General features: G+C 44.0%; 1 protein-coding gene across 6 annotated transcripts; it reads right to left on the reverse strand.

Annotated features, from left to right (window-relative positions):
• Positions 1-4,826: 4,826 nt before the first annotated feature.
• On the reverse strand, positions 4,827-22,668 carry C5H5orf30 (chromosome 5 C5orf30 homolog). 6 transcript variants are annotated; one of them, XM_029539139.1, is made up of 3 exons: positions 22,205-22,326; positions 15,279-15,368; positions 4,827-7,294 (listed from the first exon to the last, which is right to left on the reverse strand). In XM_029539139.1, the coding sequence occupies exon 3, from the start codon at positions 7,269-7,271 to the stop codon at positions 6,648-6,650; it is 624 nt and encodes a 207-aa protein (XP_029394999.1). In that variant the 5' UTR covers positions 7,272-7,294; positions 15,279-15,368; positions 22,205-22,326; the 3' UTR covers positions 4,827-6,647. The 6 variants fall into 6 exon arrangements, with proteins under 6 accessions (XP_029394999.1, XP_029394998.1, XP_029395001.1 ...); XM_029539138.1 differs by having other exon boundaries at positions 21,371-22,326; XM_029539141.1 differs by lacking the exon at positions 22,205-22,326 and adding an exon at positions 22,083-22,102.
• Between the last annotated feature and the right edge of the window lie 968 nt (positions 22,669-23,636).

Genomic DNA, 23,636 nt, shown 5'->3' on the forward strand with positions numbered 1-23,636 from the left:
ACACACAAAACCAGAATCTGCGCATTGGCACTTGCGCAAGGCCACTTACCTGCTTATAGACAAAGGACGCCAGATGAGAAGAGTGCTGGCAGAAAAATAGATGTGGCAATTTAAAATATCAGAAAGTTCACTGCTGAGCTTTCTACCAGACGTCAATGGTAGCACCAGCATAAGTTTCTTTCCTGGAGTTCTAGGGATGTGCAGAGCATCCTGCTGTCCAGACAGGTAAGACACTGGGAAAGTGGAATAGATGAGCCCCTCCCACCTTGGTATCATGCCCCCCCTGGGCATCCTCATCTCCCTCTCTCCCTAAAATGCCTGAAGAGGTCCCTTTTAATCTCTAAGCTCAGTGTAGTTTCATCTTAGAGGTTCTATTTAAAAAAACAAAAACAAGCCGGGCAGTGGTGCTGCATGCCTTTAATCCCAGCACTTGGGAGGCAGAGGCAGGTGGATTTCTGAGTTCGAGGCCAGCCTGGTCTACAGAGTGAGTTCCAGGACAGCCAGGGCTACACAGAAAAACCCTGTCTTGAAAAACTAAAAACAAAACAAAACAAAACAAAAAAACCAAAAAAACAAACAAAAAAACCAACAACAAAAAAACAAAAAGACTGCTTGTGGACGTTGTACATCGTGGTGCGGAGCCTAGTGCGCACCACGATGTACAACGTCCACAAGCAGCCAGAAGAGGGCATCAGATCTTGTTACAGATGGTTGTGAGCCACCATGTGGTTGCTGGGATTTGAACTCCAGACCTTCGGAAGAGCAGTCGGGTGCTCTTACCCACTGAGCCATCTCACCAGCCCACACACACTGTTCTTACACAGTCATGTAGATAACACAGCACCAAATGTATTTCTCATGTGTAATGACTGAGAGTATTTTTGACCCACGGATAGCTTTACATGCCCAGCAAGTAAACAGTATTTCAATCCTGTGGATAACCTAATCCTTTACAAAAATTTTCCTACAATGACAACAAAACTCTATGAGACAAACATGACACTAATATATATGTTGAAGGACTATGGAAATATTAGCAGAGATGATTAGACAATGAAATACAAACACTACCAACTAACTCAGTATTCTAGAAGGTATTAGGGAGTTTTTACAGGAAAATGTTTTCCTTATCATTTTATGTCTTAGAGAAACTATGTTAAGAAGGAGTACTTTTCAGTATGGGTCCTGACCTTACGTGACTGAGTTAAGTTACCATTCTGGGATCTTTCTATCCCACTTTGCACTGGGATAAAGGTAATAGCACAAAGTAGAAAGAAAAAAATAAGTAAAATATTACTTTTCTAATGATTATTTCATTGCTCTAGCCTCTTTAATGCCCAGCTTGAAATTTGCAGTTCATCCCCCTTTCTCCCGAACCCTTCTAGAAAGTAGGTCAGTACACCTCACCACACAGCTGCGGACAGACAGAGGGGCTGCTGGAACTGTTTGACATACCCTGACATATAAATGCCAATTACTAAGATTTCTGCTTTTCTCCTATTTTTTTTAAATCTCCCTAGATTTTTCTATGAAGGCACTTTTGAGAAAAAAGTATCTTTACATTGAAACTTTTACACAGATCAGCAATAAGAACACACCCAACAAGATCACTATACCACCAAGAAAAAAACTGAGTAAGAAGTCTTTCTCAGATTTCGCTCCCAGAAGGCTCAAGTCCTCCTATCTTAGACTGCTGCCCATTCTATAAACACCTTAACCACCTATCCCTGACAGACAAGTCTGCCATCTCCCTAATGCCTTGACCCTTTAACACAGTTCCCCATGTGAGAAGACCTCAGGCCATAAGATTATTTTGTTGCTACTTCAACCTAAAATGCTACTGTTATGAACCACAGTGTAAATATATCATATGCAGGACATCCGATATGCTACCTCCAAAGGGACTGAGACCCACAGGTTGAGAACCACTGTCTTATACTCTTCTGGCTGCAGAGTCCATGCCGATGGTGACGACAACATCCATCTTTGCTCTTCATTTGAGATTTTGAGGTTCAGAGTTGACTCTGCCTCTTCACTAACGTTGTTCCTCACCATAGGAAGTATATCCAAGTACAAGAAAACATCTTCTGCCTCATGCTTGTCAAAGATCACAGATGCCCAATGACTGGCCTAAAAAATGATGAGATCACAACTGGATTGTAGGAAAAACTGCTGAGAAGCATCCCATCTGTCTGCCACATGCAGCACACAGGAGCCTGAAGGTAAGCATGCTCAATGTCTGCTGCTCCATCTCCAACCTAATGAAACCTGAATTTCGGTAAGTTCACATACTTCATGATGCCTATGTTATTTCCCATTCTTGAAGCCCTGGGCAGAGGTAGAAGAGTGAGACTTCTAAATATATATTTCCATGAGCGACACTCAGAAAGATGGCGAAGCGTATACCTCCTGATGAGCAAGGCCAGAGGTGAACACGGAGCCACAGTCCCACCCCTTCACCAGCACACAGCAAGAATCCTCTCAGAGCACCCAACAGGACTTTGAAAGTACTCCTATTTTTCCACAAAAGCAAGAAGTTCAAAGCTCTTCCTCCGGAGTGGGCCAGCCATGAGCACTTAAGGAGTTCACTGACTGCATAAGAATCCTCTTCCATCCCAGCTATCACCTGCACTCGCCTATAGACCCATACATCAAACACAGCAGCCAGACGGAAGGTAGCAACATTCAATCTGCCTTTGGACATCTCTAAAACCCTTAAAGAAAACCTTACACAAAGTGACTTTACAATGGCAAAATACAAATTCACTGTGGACGCAAACACATGTGCGCATGCGTGTGTGTGTGTGTGTGCGCGCGCGCGCGTGTGCGCGCGTGCGCGCACACGCGCGCGCACACACACACACACACACACACACACACACACAGCCAGAACAGAGCTGTGAACTTAGTATGTGAAAGAACAAATTCAAACCCATTCTTCTTTTAATTTTTTCTAGTGTCCTCAGCTAGACAAAAAGAAAAAAATTAAAAAAAGCTTTATATTTTTTCTGATAAAACACATCAAAGAAGTCCATTTCAGAATTCTTACCTAGAGAATGATATTGCCAAGACATTTATCACCAATATTGGCAGTCCCCATGTTCAGCTCTGTGATCACGTTTTATTATCTTTCCAAAGCCATCTTCCACATCAACTGCACTGTTTAAAAAGGTCATGTGACTGACTTAACCCTTGCCGTGTGTTCTGCACTGTGGACGCATACAACCTTCCTCCCGTCCCCACCCGTCTCCTTGAGAGCATAGATACCATTTATGAACTGTGCCAGCCTCTCCTTGCTCTGACTGAGAACAAACCACTTAGGCCAGAACCATTTAAAAGCATCATCACAGATTGCTCAGCCGCTGTAATGGAATAAAGGCCCTTCCCAGACAAAAGTGCATTAGGACAGAACAAAAATAAGTAAAACTAGGTTGCTTTTCTCAGGATTTAAGATGTTCTCCTTCCTTGGTGAGGACTCAGTCTGCCTGAAAAGTTAACTCAGACACTTCTAGAAGTTTCCCGAAATAAAAATGCTGAAACCATTAAGTAAATCTGAGGTAAGAAAAAGACATTGCAGCCCACGGAAAAGCATTTAAACACAGGGAGAAAAGGACTCTCTCGGGGCTGGAGAGATGGCTCAGCAGTTGAGAGCACTGACTGTTCTTCCAGAGGCCCTGAGTTCAATTCTCAGCAACCACATGGTGGCTCAAAACCATCTGTAATGAGATCCATTGCCCTCTTCTGGTGTGTCTAAAGACAGCTACAGTGTACTCATATAAATAAATCTTAAAAAAAANGGAGGGAGGGAGGGAGGGAGGGAGGGAGGGGAGCAAGCAAGCAAAGAAGGGCCTCTCTTGGAAGTACCTGGAACAGACTCTAGACTCTCCACTACACAGTAGTCCAAAGGATCTAGGGCTCTCAGACCATGAAGTTTCCATGTTCTCTATCCTTGCCTCCCTGGCTGCTGACATGAGCAGTCCTGCAGGCATCCACGGCTGTAAACTGAGCCACTTGACATTTTAACAAAATCTCTTCTCCCTCTGACTTCTTCCCCTCCTCTAGTAACACACTCCTACCATAGGAACACTATGCTGCGAAAACGGCTGGCCTAGAACGCCTATGTTTTGTATCTAAGAAACCCAGCTCTTAGGTTATCTAAGGCGATGTAACACATCACAGCAACTATGTCAGTTCAATCATTTTACACCATTCACTTTTTGCCAAAGACAAATGAAAAATTTTAGAAGTGATACATTTTTATCTGGCTTAAGAAATGTAGGCACAAGCCAGGTGTGGTGGTGCACACCTTTAATCCCAGCACTCGGGAGGCAGAGGCAGACGGATTTCTGAGTTCGAGGCCAGCCTGGACTACAAAGTGAGTTCCAGGACAGCCAGGGCTACACAGAGAAACCCTGTCTCGAAAAAAAAAAAAAAAGCCAACTCCCAGGCACATACTTCATCAGTGAGGAGGCTGCATCCAGACCATGGCGGGAATATATCCTTCATCAGAAGAGATAGACTTTGTTTGCTAAAACTAGGGCCTTAAGATAAATGCTTGTATGGAATCCATTCATACATGTACTTACTCACTTGTGTGTGTTAACATGTGTACACGTGCTCTGATATGCCATGGCACAGAAGATGTGGATGTTGGGGGAAAACTTACAGCAGTTGGTTCTCCCCTTCTACCATGGGAGTCCTGGGAATCAAACTCAGGTGGTCAGGCAACTGCCTTTACCAGCCGAGCCATCTCTCCAGCCCCTCCTTGGGTGGAGCCCTTAGCTAGCCTAGTGATGGTCTGTTGATTTAAAACACCACAAAACAATGGATGTTGACATCACCCTTTTATTTCAGTTAGAAATAATACAGTTCCAGAGGGTAAATCATCAATAAATAACGTTGTTTAATCATTAAATGTAAAAATCCCAACTCTTTGGCATCTGACAGGATTCTATTACTTGTCAAACTAATGACTGTATAGATATAGTTAATCTTAGTGATCATTCATCAATACAATATGTTACAAAGGTGCAGTTTACTTTAAAATAGACAACAGCAGAAACTTTCTAGCCACTGAAAACACTAATCGATTCAGTAAGATGGAAGCCAGCATCTCCAAAGCCCTCTCCTACATGTTGCCAACACGGTTGTCTATTAAGAATTCCTGGGGTTTCTAAGAGTTATTCTGCCCTAAGTAAACTTTGCCATTCATTCTGGAAAGAGGGAAAAAATCATGATTGTTCCAGGAATGGCCCATCCGTCAATTAAAAAGTGTTCTTATTTTTATAAGCAAGACTGCTAACCCCTTAGAAACTCACAGTACCCCCAAAGAAAACTTAAAATATGTAGTTCTATATAGCCAGAAATGCCAAATCAGTAATAAATTGCACCTTTAAGACTGAGTAAAAGAAATAGAAATGTTTACAAAAGGAAAGTTACATACATTTATGGTCAAGAATAGTTGAGCTGCTTCTGTTACTAAAGGCAAAGAATTATTTCTTTAGCAACAAATCAAACCAGTGTGATCGACGTAAACTCTTAGGTAATCCAGGATTAGCCCATTAAAACTGTAGGAGCACACTGGGCTCCTACACTAATCCTGAACTAAAATTTTGATGAGTGCCACGCCGCAGAGAACTGAGCCTGGAAAGACCCAACTCTGGGCTGAGCGTTATCACTTCATACTTTAAACAGTTTAAACATTTGATAGTCAATATCAGGAGTTCCTCTGCTAGAGCTATAGTCACTTACAAGAAGTAAAGATGCAAGCAGCACTCTGCTGGCAACCCAGTGCTGAGAATCTTCCTGTCTTCAAGTTCCATGTGGAATTTAAATTGGTAATAAGCACTAAGGAAATGTTTCCAACTGACGAAAACTTCATTATTGGAAACATTCTGAAAAGCCCCCTCTTGCTGCCCATGGTAAAATAAATACTTTGTATCCCAAATTTAATTTTATTAAGATACACTTTAATAATGCTAGAAAGGAATATTTTACAGCCATAAAGATCAGTAACTTTCCATGCGAAAATAAAAAAAAAAAAATCCATTGCTCAATATCATTATTGAGGCAAGTGAGGAAAGATTATTCTCTTAATTATCTGAAATGTTAATTGTTTTCAGTGCAAAACCAGTTATAAAATATTTAAACTCAATATTTAAAAATAAAAAGTGGTCCAGTTCAGCCGTGTTCAAGCTTTAAATTTCATAAGACAAATCATTACATACATTTTATAGTAAAATACAGAGATCCAAGAAGCACTGGGCACTTCGATAGAGATTTCTAATGAATCATACCAAGTTAGCAACAACCAAGCAGGTAACATTCCCGTTTTGGGTGTCAGAATCATAAAGGTGAAATTACTGCACCAAAGCCTTTTCCTAGCTAAAAAGCTATGCAAACTAACGGTCCACATTCGGTTTTCTTTGCAGTCGCGTGCTCTAGAATGATATCCCCCCGCCCCGCCCCAAGTACCTGTGATTTCATTCCTGTATCCAAAACTTGATCCAAACAATTTTTATGTTCCAGGAACACTTAGCTGATATAACCATCTCTAACGTGAAGGGTCATGTACAGAGTACGACAGTAGATTCTTCTCTAGCTGAGCATAGACTGACCTAAAGTGGTTTAAACTCTGCCCAAGTCCCTCATGTATTGTTTCTAGCAAACACTCGGTCCCCTCGGAGGGTCAGGTGCTGAAGCTGGTACTGTAGCACTTCTGTGTCAGCTGGCTCCTTGATGTTCATTTTATCTAGATTGAGGTAGTCCAGGGATTTGGAGTGAGCCCTCTTCCCTTTAAGAAGACATAGAGGCAAGGGCCCATGGAGGGCCTTATAAGGTTCATAAGGTAAGGATTTGGTGCACTTGTCTCCTGAGCTGGGCATCCGCCTTCGCCTCCTGCCATTAACCGCTGGGATCTCATACGGCTGATAGTACCTACTTCTAGCTTTATACAGACGAGAGGAACGCGTGAGTCCCGTGTCCAGCTGTTTAGCACGCAAGGGAGGCATGGCTTCTCCCTTGCTGTCTTCCCCTCCTGTGCACTTCTGGGCTAACTTCAGGAGTTCCTCACCAGTGGTGAAGCCAACCAAGTAGTTAGAGTCCATGTGGAGGATCTGATAACCAGACACAGTCCGACGCATGGGCGAGCAGGGTGTGCTAGAGCAGCGGGGTTTCTCTGCCTCTGCTTTTCCTGGAGAGCTTCCCTCAACCACAGGCAAGGGCAGGGTGGTCAGGGTACTTCTGGAATCCCCATTTATATCTACTTCCATCTTAGGCACCAGGCTGCACACGCCTGAAAGGAAACAGACTCAGATTAGAAGACGGTAACATGCAGCTCTGGGCAGAGCCTGAGCCTGTCAGAACACACAGAGCATGAACAATGCCATCTGGAAGACAGACACTATACAGCACACAGATTCCCGCCTCTGTCTATGAGACACATCAGAGCGGGCAAGAAATGAGCGCTGCCATTCTATGCTCAGGAACACACAGGCAGCTCAACGAGCATTGGAAGCTTTATGAAGATGATGAGATGGAAGAAATGAAAATGGGGTACCTCTCCAAGTCAACACTCAGTTCAAGCACCAGTTTATTCCTTGGTATGCTTAGAAACTCAGTACAAATCCCAACAGTAGGCAAACACAGGTAAGCACACAGGTTTTCACAAACAGGTTACAAAACGATTTGACGTGCAAATTACATTTCCTCTCCTTTACCTTGGATCTCTAACTACTCCACCTTTCACACCTGTGAGGCTTTGCAACCATGCGTGAGGACTCCTATACAATCTACTGACTGAGAGCTTCACCTGGTAGCTATCCTAACAAAATGGCTGAGCATTTAGAGGCGGGAAGGAAACCTTGCAAAAACAACTCATCCTCTGAAATCTCCAATGAGTTCAAGAAAATCGTTCTGTCATGAAAAAGCTAACCCTAAACCTAATACTAAGCATATGTATATGAACCCGGAGAGATGGCTCAGATGGGAAAGGCACTTGTTGCTCTTACAGCAGATCCACACAGCAGCTAGCAACCAACTGAACGCCTCCAGATGATCCACTGTCCTCTACTGGCCTGTGAAGGTACTGCACACACATGCTGCACAGGCACACATGTAGACTAACAACCCATATGCATAACATAAAAATAGATGATTTTTTCAAAATACATGGAGAATACTGAATGCCATTTTATATGACTATTTAATCATAAAACATCAGAGGCACACAGTTATTTTACAATGCCTGAGACAGTCTTGAACAGCTTCCTAAAAAGAATGATTCACAATGAATAATAGGATTGTTCGCTGCAATTATCACTTTATGTAGTTTTGAAAACCTAATGACACCCAGTGTCATGAAAAATGGCTAGGTTCCTAGAAAACAGCAGATAATACAAATTTTGGGAAACAAAATAATAGAGAAAACAGAGATAATGTCTTCTGAGAAAGTTTAATTTTAGTTGCGTTTCTATTGGCTTTTTTCTTTTAAGGAAGTCTCCAAGAATATTAATCAAAATGTCAAGTGACTGAGTTTAATATGAGGAATTTCTTAAGGAAGTTTATTATGCCACGCAATTCTCAAAAGAGCTTTTATAAAACAAGGAGCTACTTTCCTAAGGTTTCAGTATTCACGTCAATTTCAGGCAATCAGAAAACTAAAAGCAAACGAAACAAAGTGTGTGAAGCTTCTTCCTACATTCCTTCATTAGGAGAGGAAGAAACACAAGATGCACCTGTCCTTACCACAGTGCAGCAGCAGAGTCAAGGTCAACAGCGTGTGTACAGGGGTCCCAGCTCACACAAGCTTTAGACTACTCTCCTGGCTTTCTGGACTCAAATTAACTGGTTCTGTTATATTTTGTTACTATCCTAGGACAAAACTCACTTGTCTGCTGGCAGGATCTAAATAGTAAGTGCCAGTATGTGGAGTCCTGTTGGACACCTCAGTTCAGGAACCTCACAGAACCATATCCAGTTACAATTACACCTAATCATTATGCTAAATGAACTTTGGTTCTATGCCAAGCAACAAAGTAACCTGCCATTCATTACTAACTATGTAACCTTGGAGAGGACAAATCTAAGGCCTTCAGCCTTCACAATCTGACAGGTAGCTGCAGGTAGCAATTCAACCTGATACTCTATCCTGAAAGGCCAGGAATGAAAGACCTGGTGAGCTCCAAGCAACCAGGGCCAAGGAGGAAAAAAACACAGAAACACACCACACACACACACACACACACACACCCCACACACACACACACCACACACGCACACACACATACACACACACGCACACGCACACACACCACACACACACACACACACACACACACACACACCACACACACACAGGCCTAGAACAGCCACCCGGACAATAACACTGCACACATTGGCCCTCACTGAGTGAGTACTGACTTCTGACTTCTATTTCTTTCCAGTCTGGCACTCCATGACAACTATGGGTTTCCACCAACCTTTTTTTTCACTTGTTACATAACAGCCACAGTTCTGATCCTATGCACTGTTAACATCCATGGTTCTGATTCTATGCACTGTTAACATTCACGGTTCTGATCCTATGCATGCTGAACTGGGTGACAATCATACATACACTGTGCTGAAAGTTCATCTTTTTGCCTTGAGTGGGGAAAACCGCTAAGCAGGTTGCAGTCATAAAGCACACTCTTTATGAGTATGCTTGAACATAAAGTCTGCACTCGTTAGCATTCGTGCATCTGTACTTTTATTCCAAGCAAAAACAGTGAGTGTTACACTCAGAGCAGCTCATTGGCTGGCTTCCTCCAACTCTATGGTATACTGACTGACATAAGAAAAAGAGCACCTTAAAGCCAGGCTCTGACAAACAGCTTACAATACTTATCAGTACTAATGGCATCACTGACACTCTCACATGTGTACGGAAGGTTCTTTACCCTATACCCCACCTGACTGCATGTTACCTCTGTCTACTTCCCAGGCCCCTTCTCCTTCCTCACCCCTCCACAAATAAGAGACTCAAGGTGACAATTAGCTAACTTGTGTTCCTTAACATGGAGACTTCTAGAACCTTTAAACTTCTTCTTTTATGGTTATTTTATTTGTTTACATTTCAAATGTTATTCCCCACCACAAAACCCCTATTCCCATTCCCCCTGCTTCTTTGAGGGTGTCCCCCCACCCACTCTTTCCTCGCCACCCTAGCATTTCTCTACACTGGGGCACTGAGTCTCCACAGAACCAAGGGCCTCTCCTCCCACTGATGCCAGACAAGGCCATATGCAGCTGGAGCCTTGGGTCCCTCCATGTGTACTCTTTGGTTGGTGGTTTAGTCCCTGGGAGCTCTGAGGGGGGTCTGGTTGGTTGCTATTGTTGTTCTTCCTATAGGGTTGCAAACTCCTTCAGCTCCTTCAGTCCTTTAACTCCTCTATTGGGGGTCCCCATGCTAGAGCCTTTTCTTGTATACCACTCCTCTAATGAATGCCTACTGTGCAGCTCTACACAAGCAGCCTAGAGCCAGGCTTCAGGGAGAAAACACGGAAGGGTAAACACTTTGTTTCTCTCACCCAGGACAAACCAAGTAGCCCCTTGCAGCTCCCATTCTACACTGTGGTTAAAGGGAAACATTCCATGTTGTTGAGTTCCTGAGACTTTCCTGAATGAGTTTAAATGCTAGGCAAACTCGGCAAAAATAATGGAGTCAATCTTCTCAGATCCTCTGCTAAAGACGACTGTCCCAGCTGAAGGAAGGGCCTAGGTGCTTTTCTAGTTCCAGAATTCCACTTTGAAAAAACTGACACCAAAGAATGACCAGTCTCTAAGCCACCGCCCCACCCCACCCCCACATACACAACACACACACACAGTGTAAGCTGAAGACGGTGGGTGCATACCAGCACACCTGAAAGCACATCTTTAACACAGATCCTTCCACAGGAAGTATTTTTCATGTTGTTTGTGGATGTTGACTGAACTCAGGGCCACATGAATAATAAAGACACTGACCTACACCTCAGCCTTCAAGTTTCTTATGTAAAAAGCCTCTAACAGAAAAGTCAGCACTGTGACTGTAACTGGAGATGGCTGACTGATGTGTCACAGCAGTCTTCAAGCTGTTCCATAAACGCTCTGCTACGGGCACGCTGTGAACGCAGAAGCCTATTCATGACTCAGCATTCTGCCTCATACTCTAAAACGGCCCCATTTTCAAACAGCTTAAGGTTGAGACAAGCTCACAACTATTTTCATGAGCATCATCGCACGTGTATGCAAAGAACACCACTTCTACAGACATAATAGACAGTAAATCAAGATATCAGCCCCAAGAGTAGGGAGACAGCACAGTGCAAGAACCGAGACCTGACTTCAGATCCACAACACCCACTCTGAACCAAAAGCAGGAGGGTGGGACAGCACCTGAGGAGCAATACCTGAAGATGGGTCCCCCCCCAACACACACACACACAGAGAGAGAGAGAGAGAGAGAGAGAGAGAGAGAGAGAGAGAGAGAGAGAGATTAAAAACTAGTTTTGCAAGAAATTCCAAAACTAAAATGCTGAGTCAAAGAACATATGCTTTGTAAATTATTTTAGCAACAGCCACAAAGCTTTATATAAAATGTTCCCATTTCTCTACAAAGAGAATACGCTATTTTATATAACCCAATGCTAAAGTAAATACTTCTACAAAATGCAATCTAGACATTCACCCAGAGAGTGTCCTGTTTCAACTCTCATGGCACAGAAATAGGTATTGCTGAAGAAGAAAGAATGTGAGCCCAAAGGATAATGTGTTTGCCCTTTCCAAAGGGAAGATAGAGTAGACATGGCTTCCAGTCTTGACCTTAACCATGAGATTTTCACATCTAACACATGTATCATGCACAGGTTATAAACAAAGTATCCAATTTCCTTTGACAAATGGTAAAAATGTTATGTATTCTAGAGAAATATGAAGAGTGTGCATTTTTAAGGTAGTGGGTACAGTATGGCTTACCCTAAAATGAGTCCTGGCTGAGACTAAACCAGAGTACAACTACAACAGATGCACAAGGAATTCTTCAGGCACCAGCGCTAGCAGTCAGAAGAGTGCAATCTGTACACAAACTGCACACTTCTAACACTCTCCAGGGAGCCTATTTCCTATACATTTGGCAAAAAGAGTAACACTTTGAAGATATAGCAAAATGCCCTAGTTTCTTACACAGCTCAGAAAATAGCTGTTTTTCACAAATGCTATACAAAATTATAAATGTGTGTGTGTGTGTGTGTGTGTGTGTGTGTGTGTGTCTATGTGTATAAGAGAGGGAGGGGGAGTAGAAAGCTTTATTCACATGTGGAATGTAAATATAAATGTATACTCATGCATATGGAAACTAGGAGGACAAATCTATGGTGTTGTTTCTAAGACCCATCTCCCTCGTGGGCTTCTTTTGTTTTTGTATTGGTTGGTTGGTTTTTTCAGACTCCCATAACCCTGGTATGCCCAAGGTTGGCTAGGATGAACAGATAAGGAGCCCCAGCTCTTACAAAGCCCTCCCAAAGCAAGATCACAATGTGGGATTGAACTCAGGTTCACATGTGTGTGCAACAAACACTTCACTTACACTGTATCCCATGCCTCATAATTATTTTTCTTAAAAATTTTGTTTTATTTTTCTGGAAATTTTTTTCTAATTTGGAATTAACTGAAAAAATAGAACATAAAAATAAATCACCTGAGTAATCAAAACCCTGCTTCATATGCCTGTGTTCAGCAACGTGTAGCAGGACATAAAAGAAAGGAGATGGAGCCGTCTTAAATACACAACACAAAGGTTAACAGATTAGCAGAATCCTTTGCAAGAGGGGCCTGATATGAAGTTCGCCTGCCTGAGGGAGGGAGGACAGAGGACAGCCGAGGACTGTAGGGAGGACAGAGCCGAGCACCTTGAAGCTCATCTCAGCACCCACATGGCTGTGCACAAGCATTGGCGACGCTGCTGCTAGGAGATCAGATGCCTTCCTCAGCACTCTAGGCAAGCATATGGAATGGACACCTACGGACATGCTCAAAACACTCCAACACATAAAATAGAAATAAACCAGTTCTTAAAAAAAAAAAATACAACAAATGAACAACAACAAAACTGCCAGGCAATCTTCCTCTGCATAAAGGTTTCAAAGCTTGCCAGACTGTCTGCCAGAACTGCGCTCTTCTAATGCCTGCCTCTTTAAGTCACTCAGGTAGACATAATTTGTCTCTTACAATCTCTGTCCTGAAGGCCCTCAAATTTACTCACTCCAATTCACTTAAGGGTAAAAACATCTGCCAACAACACTTGCTAAAACTGGATACAAAATGAAACAAATCTATGCCTCATGAGATTTGAGTTCATGAGATTTAAGTTCACGTGAATGACTTTGTTATGTTAGATACTTAGGGGTAAGTTGAGCAACAGTTCAACATTGGTTATAACAGTGAATAAATGCTTACTAAATAAACCAACTACCTGACTCTTAGGCATGAATCAAAACAATGCAAGAAATAATGTTCACAGCAAGACATGAACATAAATATTCATAACAGTATCATTCATAATGATCAAAGCCTGGCAAGAATCCAGATATCACAGGCGGCATGCATACAATGTAATACCATTCAGCAATAAACAGCATAAAGTTGGAAGGCAACAAGTGAAGGAAGTTGACAGAAAAGCTATTTTCATTTGTATGGCATTCTAGAAAATGCAAAACAGTGAGGGCAGAAACTAACCCCTGACTGGTAAAAGTTAGGAGGGGAGAGGGAACACACTACAAAGGGACAGGAGGCAACTCTTCAAACTACACTCAAACATTACTATGTACAAGCTATCCTTTTAAACCTTACATGAAAAGTAAGAGGGTTTGGTAATGTACTGCCAAGTTTTACAACATTCTCCAAAACATAGGAAACTCAATGGTTATCCTGTCGGTGCAGGATCACCTTCAGTGATCACACACCTCTCAAGCTGAATCACTTCATCTTTTGTAGCTCTTCTTGAATCCTACTTTATTAAGAACTATAACACGCACACAAACATTATGAAGATACACTTATACACATCCCAATAGATACAGAGAGCTATGCAAATGTGTATATATTCCTGTGGCTCTTCTAGTTAACTTCAGTTGGGTGAATTAGTGTCCCAGATGTATTCTTTCCGAGTGTACTGTGAGTTTCTGAGCTACTTCTCTTCCTAAAATCTAGAGTAAAAATTTTAGTGGTGTTTTCAGGTTTTTCAAAGTGCATCAGCTGGAGAGGTATCGCAGCAGTTAAAAGCATGTCCAGCTATAGCAGAGGACCCAAGTTTGCTCCCAGCATCCTCTAACTCCAGCTCCAGGAGATTCCGTACACCGTCTGGCCTCTGGAAGTTCTCACACACACACTAACCCATGCCCTCACACAGACAGACACAAAATGAAGAACAAAACCTTTATTGTATGCTAAATAAATTAGATATGATACACCTACTTACTATGACCATGCTCCCCCATTATCCTTTTAACTCATTCTCCAGTTCACTGACCATTCAGAGATGGCTGATTACAAAAAACACAGCTTCCCCCAAAGATAAGGACCTCTAAGTTAGTTAAAGCAAGAGACTACAGGATTTAAAGAGCAGTCACTCGCATTACTGTAGCCCTGAAAATGCTAAAGAGCTACAAAGCTATTTTAAATTATTCGCCCCATCAAAGACATGAAGCCACACAATCAACTACGTGAGTGTACACAAAGGCAAGGGGGGAGGGAGGGGACAACTGAAAGATGACAAAGTATCAATTCATAATATGAGAAAATAGAGGAAGGCCACATAGGCAGCAAATGACAACTATGTGAACTTCAGCCTCTGTATTTATGGACATACATCACCATATTTACATATGTAAACCATATACAAAACAAACCAGTTGTTCTGTGAATTACTTCAGCAGCTTTGGAAATAATATTTTTATTATACTATCCCTCAAATTTGATCAAATACTTCTATCATAGGTTCTGAAACCCTATTCCCTAAGAAGTCCCATGTCTTACAGGAAATTTGGAAAAAGAAAAACACACAAAGGCATCAAACATTTCAAATAAATTTAACATGCTGCTACCAAATCTCAATTGCAGTCATTAGACTCTCATGATTGTGGCACACACAACTATAATAATACATCATTTTTGCCTGTTCATGTGTGAATCTTTAACATGCACTATAATGTTATGTCCATATAATGATTAACGAAAAGAAACAACAAAATACAACTTACCAGACTAAATCCCAGATGATGTCACTGTGCAAGTTCCAAAGTGTCCCAAGGGAGCAGAGGCATAATAAGTTTTCTGTTCTACTCCAGATACTAAACATGAAACACAAAAATAAGCCTGTAATTTAACGAGTAGCAGTTTATAAAGCAATTATAACAATTCTAACTGCAAAACAGAATGAAAGCTGCAGGAGGTACTAATGCCTGGCACAGGTTATATGGGACACAGTAACTAATTAATTCAATTAAAAAGGTGGCGTTGAGTTAGTCTGGCTAAATGAGTCTTCAAAACATCTTCCTGCACTTATCCCCATGCTGTGTAGATGCTACCTAGAAACTGAGACTAACCAGTTTAAATAAAAACACATGAAAAACTGAAGGCTTAACGGATGCTTTTATCATTGTACTCCTATGGACGTGTTTAGAAGATTGTATGGGGGGAGAAATGCTGAGACAGACACAAAAAGAACGGGTCTTGGCTGTGGCCATGCTAAGACCTTTCCTTCCTGACCTCATGTGAACAGTAATCTCTAAAATGAGGCCATTCACGCCACTGTCCCTCCCTAACACAAGTTATTCAGATCCAGGGAACTCAGGTAGATGAATGGGTTCTGCATGGTGCAGGCAAGTCCTTTACAGATGTGTGATCTTATTATTATGAAATTAATTTTGGTCTCTACTCATCTGAACTCCGATGAAAATCATTAGGTAGATTGCTTGTGGCAAAGGTCTGGAAAGCTCTTGAAAGATTTGTGTGTTTTGAGAGTGTGTGTGTGTGTGTGTGTGTGTGAGAGAGAGAGAGAGAGAGAGAGAGAGGTATGAGTGTGAGCATGTATGTGTGTACACATGTTCATTCAAGCATACATACATGTGGAAACCAGAGGTCAACAACAGGCCATGTCTTCTTCTTCCTTTATTTTGGTACTAAGGAATGAAGACAGGACCTTGAACATCCTAGTGAGACCTCTGACACTGCCTCTGAGCCACACCCCTAATCCTCTACTTTAGAGACCCTAACTAAACTGACTGGTCGTCAAATTTAGCCCTGGAGCCCTCCTATCTCTGTCAAGAAGCCCTGGGGTTTTAAAAGTGTACTGCCGTGTCTAGCCTTCAGGTAGACAGTAGGGACAAACTCCAGTCATAGCCATCCCTGCAGGAGGGGCCTTTCATCCACTGAATCATCATCCCATCTCAGAAAACACTTAAAATTACAGAAAAGCCAACCTACTTGTGTCTCTAGCATCCCTTCCACGTCAGCCCCTCTCATCATGGGAATTAAAAGAATCTATCTTTATCTCTTGCATCCCCAGGTAATTGGATTAAGACACACACACACACACACACACACACACACACACACACACACACACACCACTCTCCCCAAAGTCATTGGTTGCTAAGTTCTCAATGTTGTACTCAACCTAAGGGGCGAGGTGGGGGTGTGCTCATAAGAGTGGAGAGAATTCATTTTATCTACAAAGGGGTGTGGAGCCTGGAAACATAGCAGTGTCCTATAAACATGTTCTAAGGCTAAAGACAAACAGCAAAAGAAAAGGTCAAGAGTTGCTGGCTGGTTATTCCTCTCCCAGCACAGAGGAGTTTCAGCCAAAGATAACTGATTGAATTCAAGGTATTTTGCTTGGTAACTAGAAGCACTCAGTACACTGATGCGAACCCTGGTGCTATCAGCCACGGGCACTTCTCCCAATGCTGACAACAGACATGTTCTATTTAATTTATTTTTACAGCCAACTATGTTTAAATTTAGCAAACAAGCAATCCGCGTAATTAAGGCTTGGGCCTCCCTCACCAATGAGGCTTGTGGTCTTAACAGAAACTAAAGCGCAGTGAAACAAAATCTGTTCCCTAGGGATACAAGTATTCACTTCATATAATTACCCCCGCCCCCAAGAATTTTATAGAACATTGTTAGAAATTCACATTTGTAGTAGGGAATTGAAGGAAAAAAGAAACAATTTTTCAGCATCTTTTACACAGCAAAAGACATAATTTAAGTGATATCTTTACTCCTTGAAGAAAATATTATTAACCTCACTTTGAAGTATTCAGCTAAACTGCTACCACTTGAGAACAGTGCAGGAACCTGCACACCTGCCAGCCAGGTCCCACGGCCCACTTTCCCATCCTCAAATTTGTACAGAAGTGCAGCCTTAGGCAGGATAAGAATGCTAGTGAAAACATACATCCATTCATTTCTGTGAGTGGAATCCTACACTAGTGTTTCAGGAGGTTATTTCATATAAAAGGTTTTACTGCCTTGTTTGTGAAATGACTGGAGGGACCGTTTTTATTACTAGTTCAAGGTGACTGCAAACTTTTTAAATGTTAACAAAGCACAAGTGTGGAGAAGACATGTGTTCAAACCCCAGAACACACACGTACACATACACCACATACAGACATATCACAGACACATACACACACGAGTACCACACAACACACTCATATACACACATGCACACACATACAAACACACCACATACATACACACACACACACACACACACACACACCCCAGACAAACAGATAAATATTTTAAAGTATAAATAACACTAACAGTTTTATAGGGCTACAGAAAAGCCCGTAGAGCATTTTAATATTTACTGACTGATTGGACAGGACCCAGCCCATTGTGCATTGTGCCATCCCAGGGCTGATGGTCCTGAAATCTATCTTAAAAAGCAGGCTGAACAATCCATAAAGAGGAAGGCCATAAGCAGCATCCCTCCATGGCCTCCGCATCATTTCCTGCCTCCAGGTTCCAGCCTTGCTTGAATTCCTGACCTGACTTCTTTCAATGATGGACTAAAAGTCAAATAAACCCTTTCTTCCCGAACTTGCTTTGGTCATGGTGTTTCATCACAGCAACAGCAACCTTAAGACAAACAGAATGGCAGGAAATAACTCCAACAATATTTGCAGGCTACTGGCTGTTTTGCGACTGGATGCCAGGTTTTCACCAGTCATAAAGTGAGACAAATTTAATCCACACTCTTAGAAACTGCAAACCAAAAACAAACATTAGAAAAATGTGAATGCCTTAATTCTGAATAAAAACAACTCTGAAAGTCTTAAATTTCATTTCTGCTTTCTCATAATTTATACCAGGGATTTGGTGGCATCTTCTTTCCATGCTTTTAGATGCACTAATTTTTTTTTCCATCAATACAAAGACACCGACCTGGTTAAATCCTCAGTCTAAATTTAAAAGCAGAGGAGCCTTACAGCAATTACCACACAGCACTGAGTTGATGAAGGAGTCAACACTCCATGGTTTCATAATGAGCAAAGTGTAGTGACTGATTTATCCCTGGTTTACACTTCAGAGTCAAAAATAGAGCAGATTCCACAGCCAAGTGCAGGGCATCCTCCTGGTCCTCCTTCTCACTCCTGACATTGCTGCCTGTGTAACTGAGCATCAGCCAGCCACAGACACCAGGAAGACCCAGGTAGATGACATAGTGAAAAAGGAGACAGAAGGAAGACAGCGGACAGGAAGACAGCAGAGCCAAGAAGCAGTGTAGCTGTACACCTCCTGTAAGACTGCCCGGACAGCAATCTATTGCAAAGTTATAGGAAAGCTTTCACTACCATCTCCTAAAATAAAAATTAAAAGCTGTAATAAAGTCGTCCCAAAACACAACTTTCAAATAAAGCTATCTAACTTTAAAATCTGGAACTCCCTAACAATCTAGGGAGTTTTGTCCTAGCATTTGAAGTGAATGGGAAAGACCCATGTCAAATTCTTTGGGCAGAAAAAAAAAAAAAATTACAGAGGAAAACAGACTAAGGTGAACAGAACTAAAGCTTTAGGATACAATGTTTCCAAAACAGAGAGCTGAAACAAACAGAATGCTCCATGGCATTACTCTGTAAATAATGTCGACAGGAAACTTAAACACGGCCAAGGGCAGCCAACTGCATCTGGAAAGGGAAGCCACAGGTAAAGAAGGGAAAATATCTAACAGTGATCGCAATAAGACTCCACAAGTAGAAAAGTTTAAAGTATGAACTGGTAAGTGATACATATCATTGCAGTTAATCAAGTCCTTCAAAAAATAATATCTCACTCATTTATTCCCTGGCATAATTATCTGTGGAGTCTCGTGAATCCTCAAGTATCTTTGGATGACAAACATATTGTTACCATATCCAAGGTATAAAACAGCAAAGAGGTGTGAGGTTTGTAATGGAAAATAAATCTTTCTACTTCTGTACTTTGGAAGGCACATCCACAGAGCCATGGTGTATCCAGCCATTCAACACTATCTCTTAAGTGTATAAAAGCAGTGGGGGCCGATTTAAAGGCCTACCACCATGTCAGACGAAATTCTCCAACGTGGAACAGCACACTTGGACACCATCTGACACCATTTTTCTGTTTTCCCACAAAACAAAGAACGCCTCACATGGAAATTTTCAGTTCTAAACAAACTCTTTCCTCTTAAATACCTAAATCTGTGTCTCACCCCAGATCCACTAATTAAAAAATAGAAAAATACCAAATTTTATCACTATATTATAGATGGATATGTATGCATATATAGGGGGCAGGGACCACAGGGCAAGGGAAATTCCATTTCAACTGGTGACAATGTTTTGTAATCAGAATATTTTCTGCTCTCAAAGGCTACTCTAAAATAAATGAAGGAGCAACACATTCCTCAAGAAGAAAAACACTGAACAGAACTAAAACGGTTCAGCTGCCAGACAGATTAGAACACCGAATGGAAAACAAAATGCTTTGGGGAACCCATGTGCTCTCACCATGGAGACCAGTTACAACCTTCTTACCTTTCTGTGGCTTGTAAAAAAAAACCAAGTCACTAAGGGCTTGGAAGAGCAGTTATAAAGTGCAGTGTGACTTTTTAAAAACCTCCTCTGACCTTACCAACAAACCGCCAACCTTCCCAGCATGGTAAGGCAACCCATAATTGGTTCAGAAAAACACAATCGTGTGTGTTCCTCTTTCTAGTATCAGTTCCCTTAATAGCAGGTCCCTTAAAGAGCCCAGCATTCAATTGGTTTCCATCTCTGCTAATTAAAATCAAGTCCACGTTACTACATCATATTCCGCTTCACTCCAAACATGTCTGACAACGGTTGAAACCACAAGTCTACTCCACAGTCTTTACAAGAAACCTGCCTCTTCTGGAAACCTAACCACAAAGTCACAGGTATCCTTGGAGCTGAAGGACACTTGAGTATTCACTGGGAAAATAACCGAGGCCTCAAATCAGGAAAGAAAAACTTAAACGGGGTTTAGAAACTAATGTCCTCATCACACCAATTACTTTTTAAGACAAAATGTTAAGTTACTCTTCGAAACTATGGTAATGCATAAATGGAAGCTAATTGGCTGTTAGTAATGTCAGTGATCGCTTACACCTGGGAGACTTAGTGCTAACAGTTCCATTTACAACTAAACATACCCAAAACACATTTCATGCAACAATTCTTACCAAAATTGAGTAGTCTCAGTGGTCATGAACGCTTACATTTCATCCTGTCCGTTTTGTTTTTAATCCAAGGTTTCATAATAAAAACACCCAAATCAGTGGAGCATCCCTTCGTTCAAATAACCTAAACCTACACTGTGTAGCCCAAAGCTTAGGGGAGAATAACCACATTTGGAACTAATTGGGAAAATAAACTTTGTGAAAGAGTCGTTTCCAATCCTTAGTGTCTACCTTGTTGCACCACGGTAAAAGGCTCCGGCACCTGAAATTATCTAGTGGCATTTTGAGGAAAAACAACATAAAGCGAAGTTTAGAAACCTCAGAGATCTTGTACGGCTTCTGCTCTTTCAGCTAGGAGCCTCCTCTAACAGGGTACAGTGTTGCTTGTCCATAATTACTCCTCTTGGAAGGATGAAAAAGTTCAGTGCCAGTATCTCCAGTGTTCCCAGCCCCACTTACACACACACATACACACACACACACACACACACACACACACACACACAGAGAGAGAGAGAGAAAACAAAACCCTGGTTCTGAAGAAATCCTCAGCCCACTCGAAGCAAAGCGGCGTGGGCAGAGAGCCCGGGAGTCTCTAGCGAGCCAGACACTTGCCAAGGGGAAAGCACGCGGCCGTCCTTCCCTTCGCGAACTGGGTTCCTTCCTGGCCGAGATTTGCAGATTCCACCACTAGAGCGACTTTGGCAGCTTCACAATGGGCCGCTTCTCAAGGTCTGAGCGCGGGCCACCGCCAGGCGCCCTTTCCTAGGCTTCCCACCCGCCCCCAAGTCCACCCGCGACAGGTGGGGCGAGGGTGGCGGTGCCCGAGACATCTGCCGCCTTAGTTTCTGGCCAGCGCCGGGTCGCGATTCCCCCAGTCCACAGGCGCTCCTCCGCCACCGCCGGTCCGTCTGTCAAGTCACCCGCCGCCGCACCGGCCTCGGCCTCGCCCGCGGGGTGCAGCGCGCACTGGCGGCAGAGATAAGGTCGCCAGGGGCTGTCTCCGGCCGCTATCTGTAGCCCGCAGCCGTGGCTCGCACACTGTGGGGGCCAGAGGCGCGGCAAGCCGGCCGAGCGCTACTTCTCAATGGGCCTCCGCGGGGCCTGCCGCCTGGCGCTGCGGGTAGGGCGAGCCGCCTAGCTGGCGCGCGCCGACGCACTCAGACTTCCGCACCTTGGCACCGCGGGAGCGTCGGTCCGGGTCACAGAGTCCCCGCACCGCAGGTCGGCGGCGAGCGTACGCCCGGCCGCCCGCTCACCGGTCCGTCCGCTCGCTCGCCCGCACGCCCGCCGCGCGCACACGGGGCGCACGCCCCCGCACACTCACCCGCGCCGCACACTCCCGCGTCGCCGGCCCCACCCCTGTGCCAGGAAGCTGCGGGCTCTCGCACCCGCTCGGGCCCCACCCCAAGCTCCGGTCCCCACCACCACCACGCCGGCCATCCGCACCAAGGCTCAGGGACCAGCGCCGCTCGCAGCCCCGGTGTCACCGAGCCATCAGCCATCGCGGAGGCCCGCTCCGCCCGGGGCTTCCCGGCGCTGCGCACACACCGCGCGCCCGGCCGGGACACGAGGCGAGGAGGAAGGGGCGGCGCCGTGCCTGGGGCTGGCACAGTGGCTCGCTGACTGGGGCACCCACACTCACGCGCGTACCCCACCCATCCCCGCCACCACCTCTGCAGCACAAAAGGTTGCAGGAGGAGTGGCGCTCCCGGTCCAACGTACCGGTCGTCCAGGGTTCCGCTGGTTCCTCTATAGCCGGCGGCCGCAGACCCCGGAGCCAAGGGCGGGCGAGGCGCGGGGCTGCGGCGCCGAGGTGTGGGCAGAGGCCGCCAGCGGAGCCAGCCGGGTACCCGCTGCTCTCCCACCGCGCTCGGCGCCAGCTACGGCCCGCCGTAGTCCCGCCTCCTCCCCCGCCTCCGCCCGCCTTCCCGCCTCCTCCCGCCGGCTGCGGAGGCGAGGCCGGGAAGCGCAGAGCCCGCCTCCTGCGCCAGGCTCGCACGCTCGGCTGGGCGGGCGGCTGGAGAAGGCGCTGGGCCGGTGGCGTGAGAGCGCGGAACCCGAGGCTGTTGCGGAGACGCGAGGCGGCGGCGTGATGCCACACTGCTTCCCGGACCAAAGCCCGCCGCACCCTCCGGGGAACCGCAGCTCCCAGGCCTGGCAATGCGGACGGCTCCCACAGAGCGGTGTGCTGAGCTGTGTGGGGATGGCTGTGATTTTTGAGTTTCTGCTGATCAGAAGTTGAGGAGAGCAGAAGCCCATGAAGTTACAAATTATACTATAAAAATAATAAAAAAAATGTCAACAACTAAATATGGGGGCGGGGTGAAGACCAAATTCTGAGTCACTTGTTTCTCTTCTCTTTTCCTTCCTCCCTTCCTTCCTGTTCTGTCTTTACAAGGTCTCACTCTGTAGCCAAGGCTGAACTTAAGCTCTGGAGAACCCTTCTGCCTTAGTCTCCAGACCGCTGGTTGGGTGAGGTGCCATCCCAACAAGATTTTCTTTTCTCAGCCCATATGCCACTCCCCTGTGGTTAAACCCAGCATACAAATACTTGCTGATATTTATTTAGCTCTAGGTGCCAACCACATCTTTAAGACAGAAAACATGAGTTACTTCCTTAAAGTCACAGACCTTTTATATGGCTGAACTGTTTGTGCATTTATAAATTGTAATTTTAGGTTCCTGCATTGTGTGGCCTTTTAAGTGGTGCTTTATCTGAATATAAAGACATAAATTTCATCTAGACTAATACAAACTTAAAGCAGATAGTTCTTGTTCCGGAGTCTATATATCTCCCCAACAATACCAAGGTTAATAAATATACTCTGGGTCCAAGACGTGGCTTCTGGTTTCTCTGTAACTGAAGGACACTTACTCA

The sequence above is a fragment of the Mus pahari genome, chromosome 5 (assembly GCF_900095145.1).
Source record: "Mus pahari chromosome 5, PAHARI_EIJ_v1.1, whole genome shotgun sequence".
In the NCBI taxonomy this organism is placed as follows: domain Eukaryota; kingdom Metazoa; phylum Chordata; class Mammalia; order Rodentia; family Muridae; genus Mus; species Mus pahari.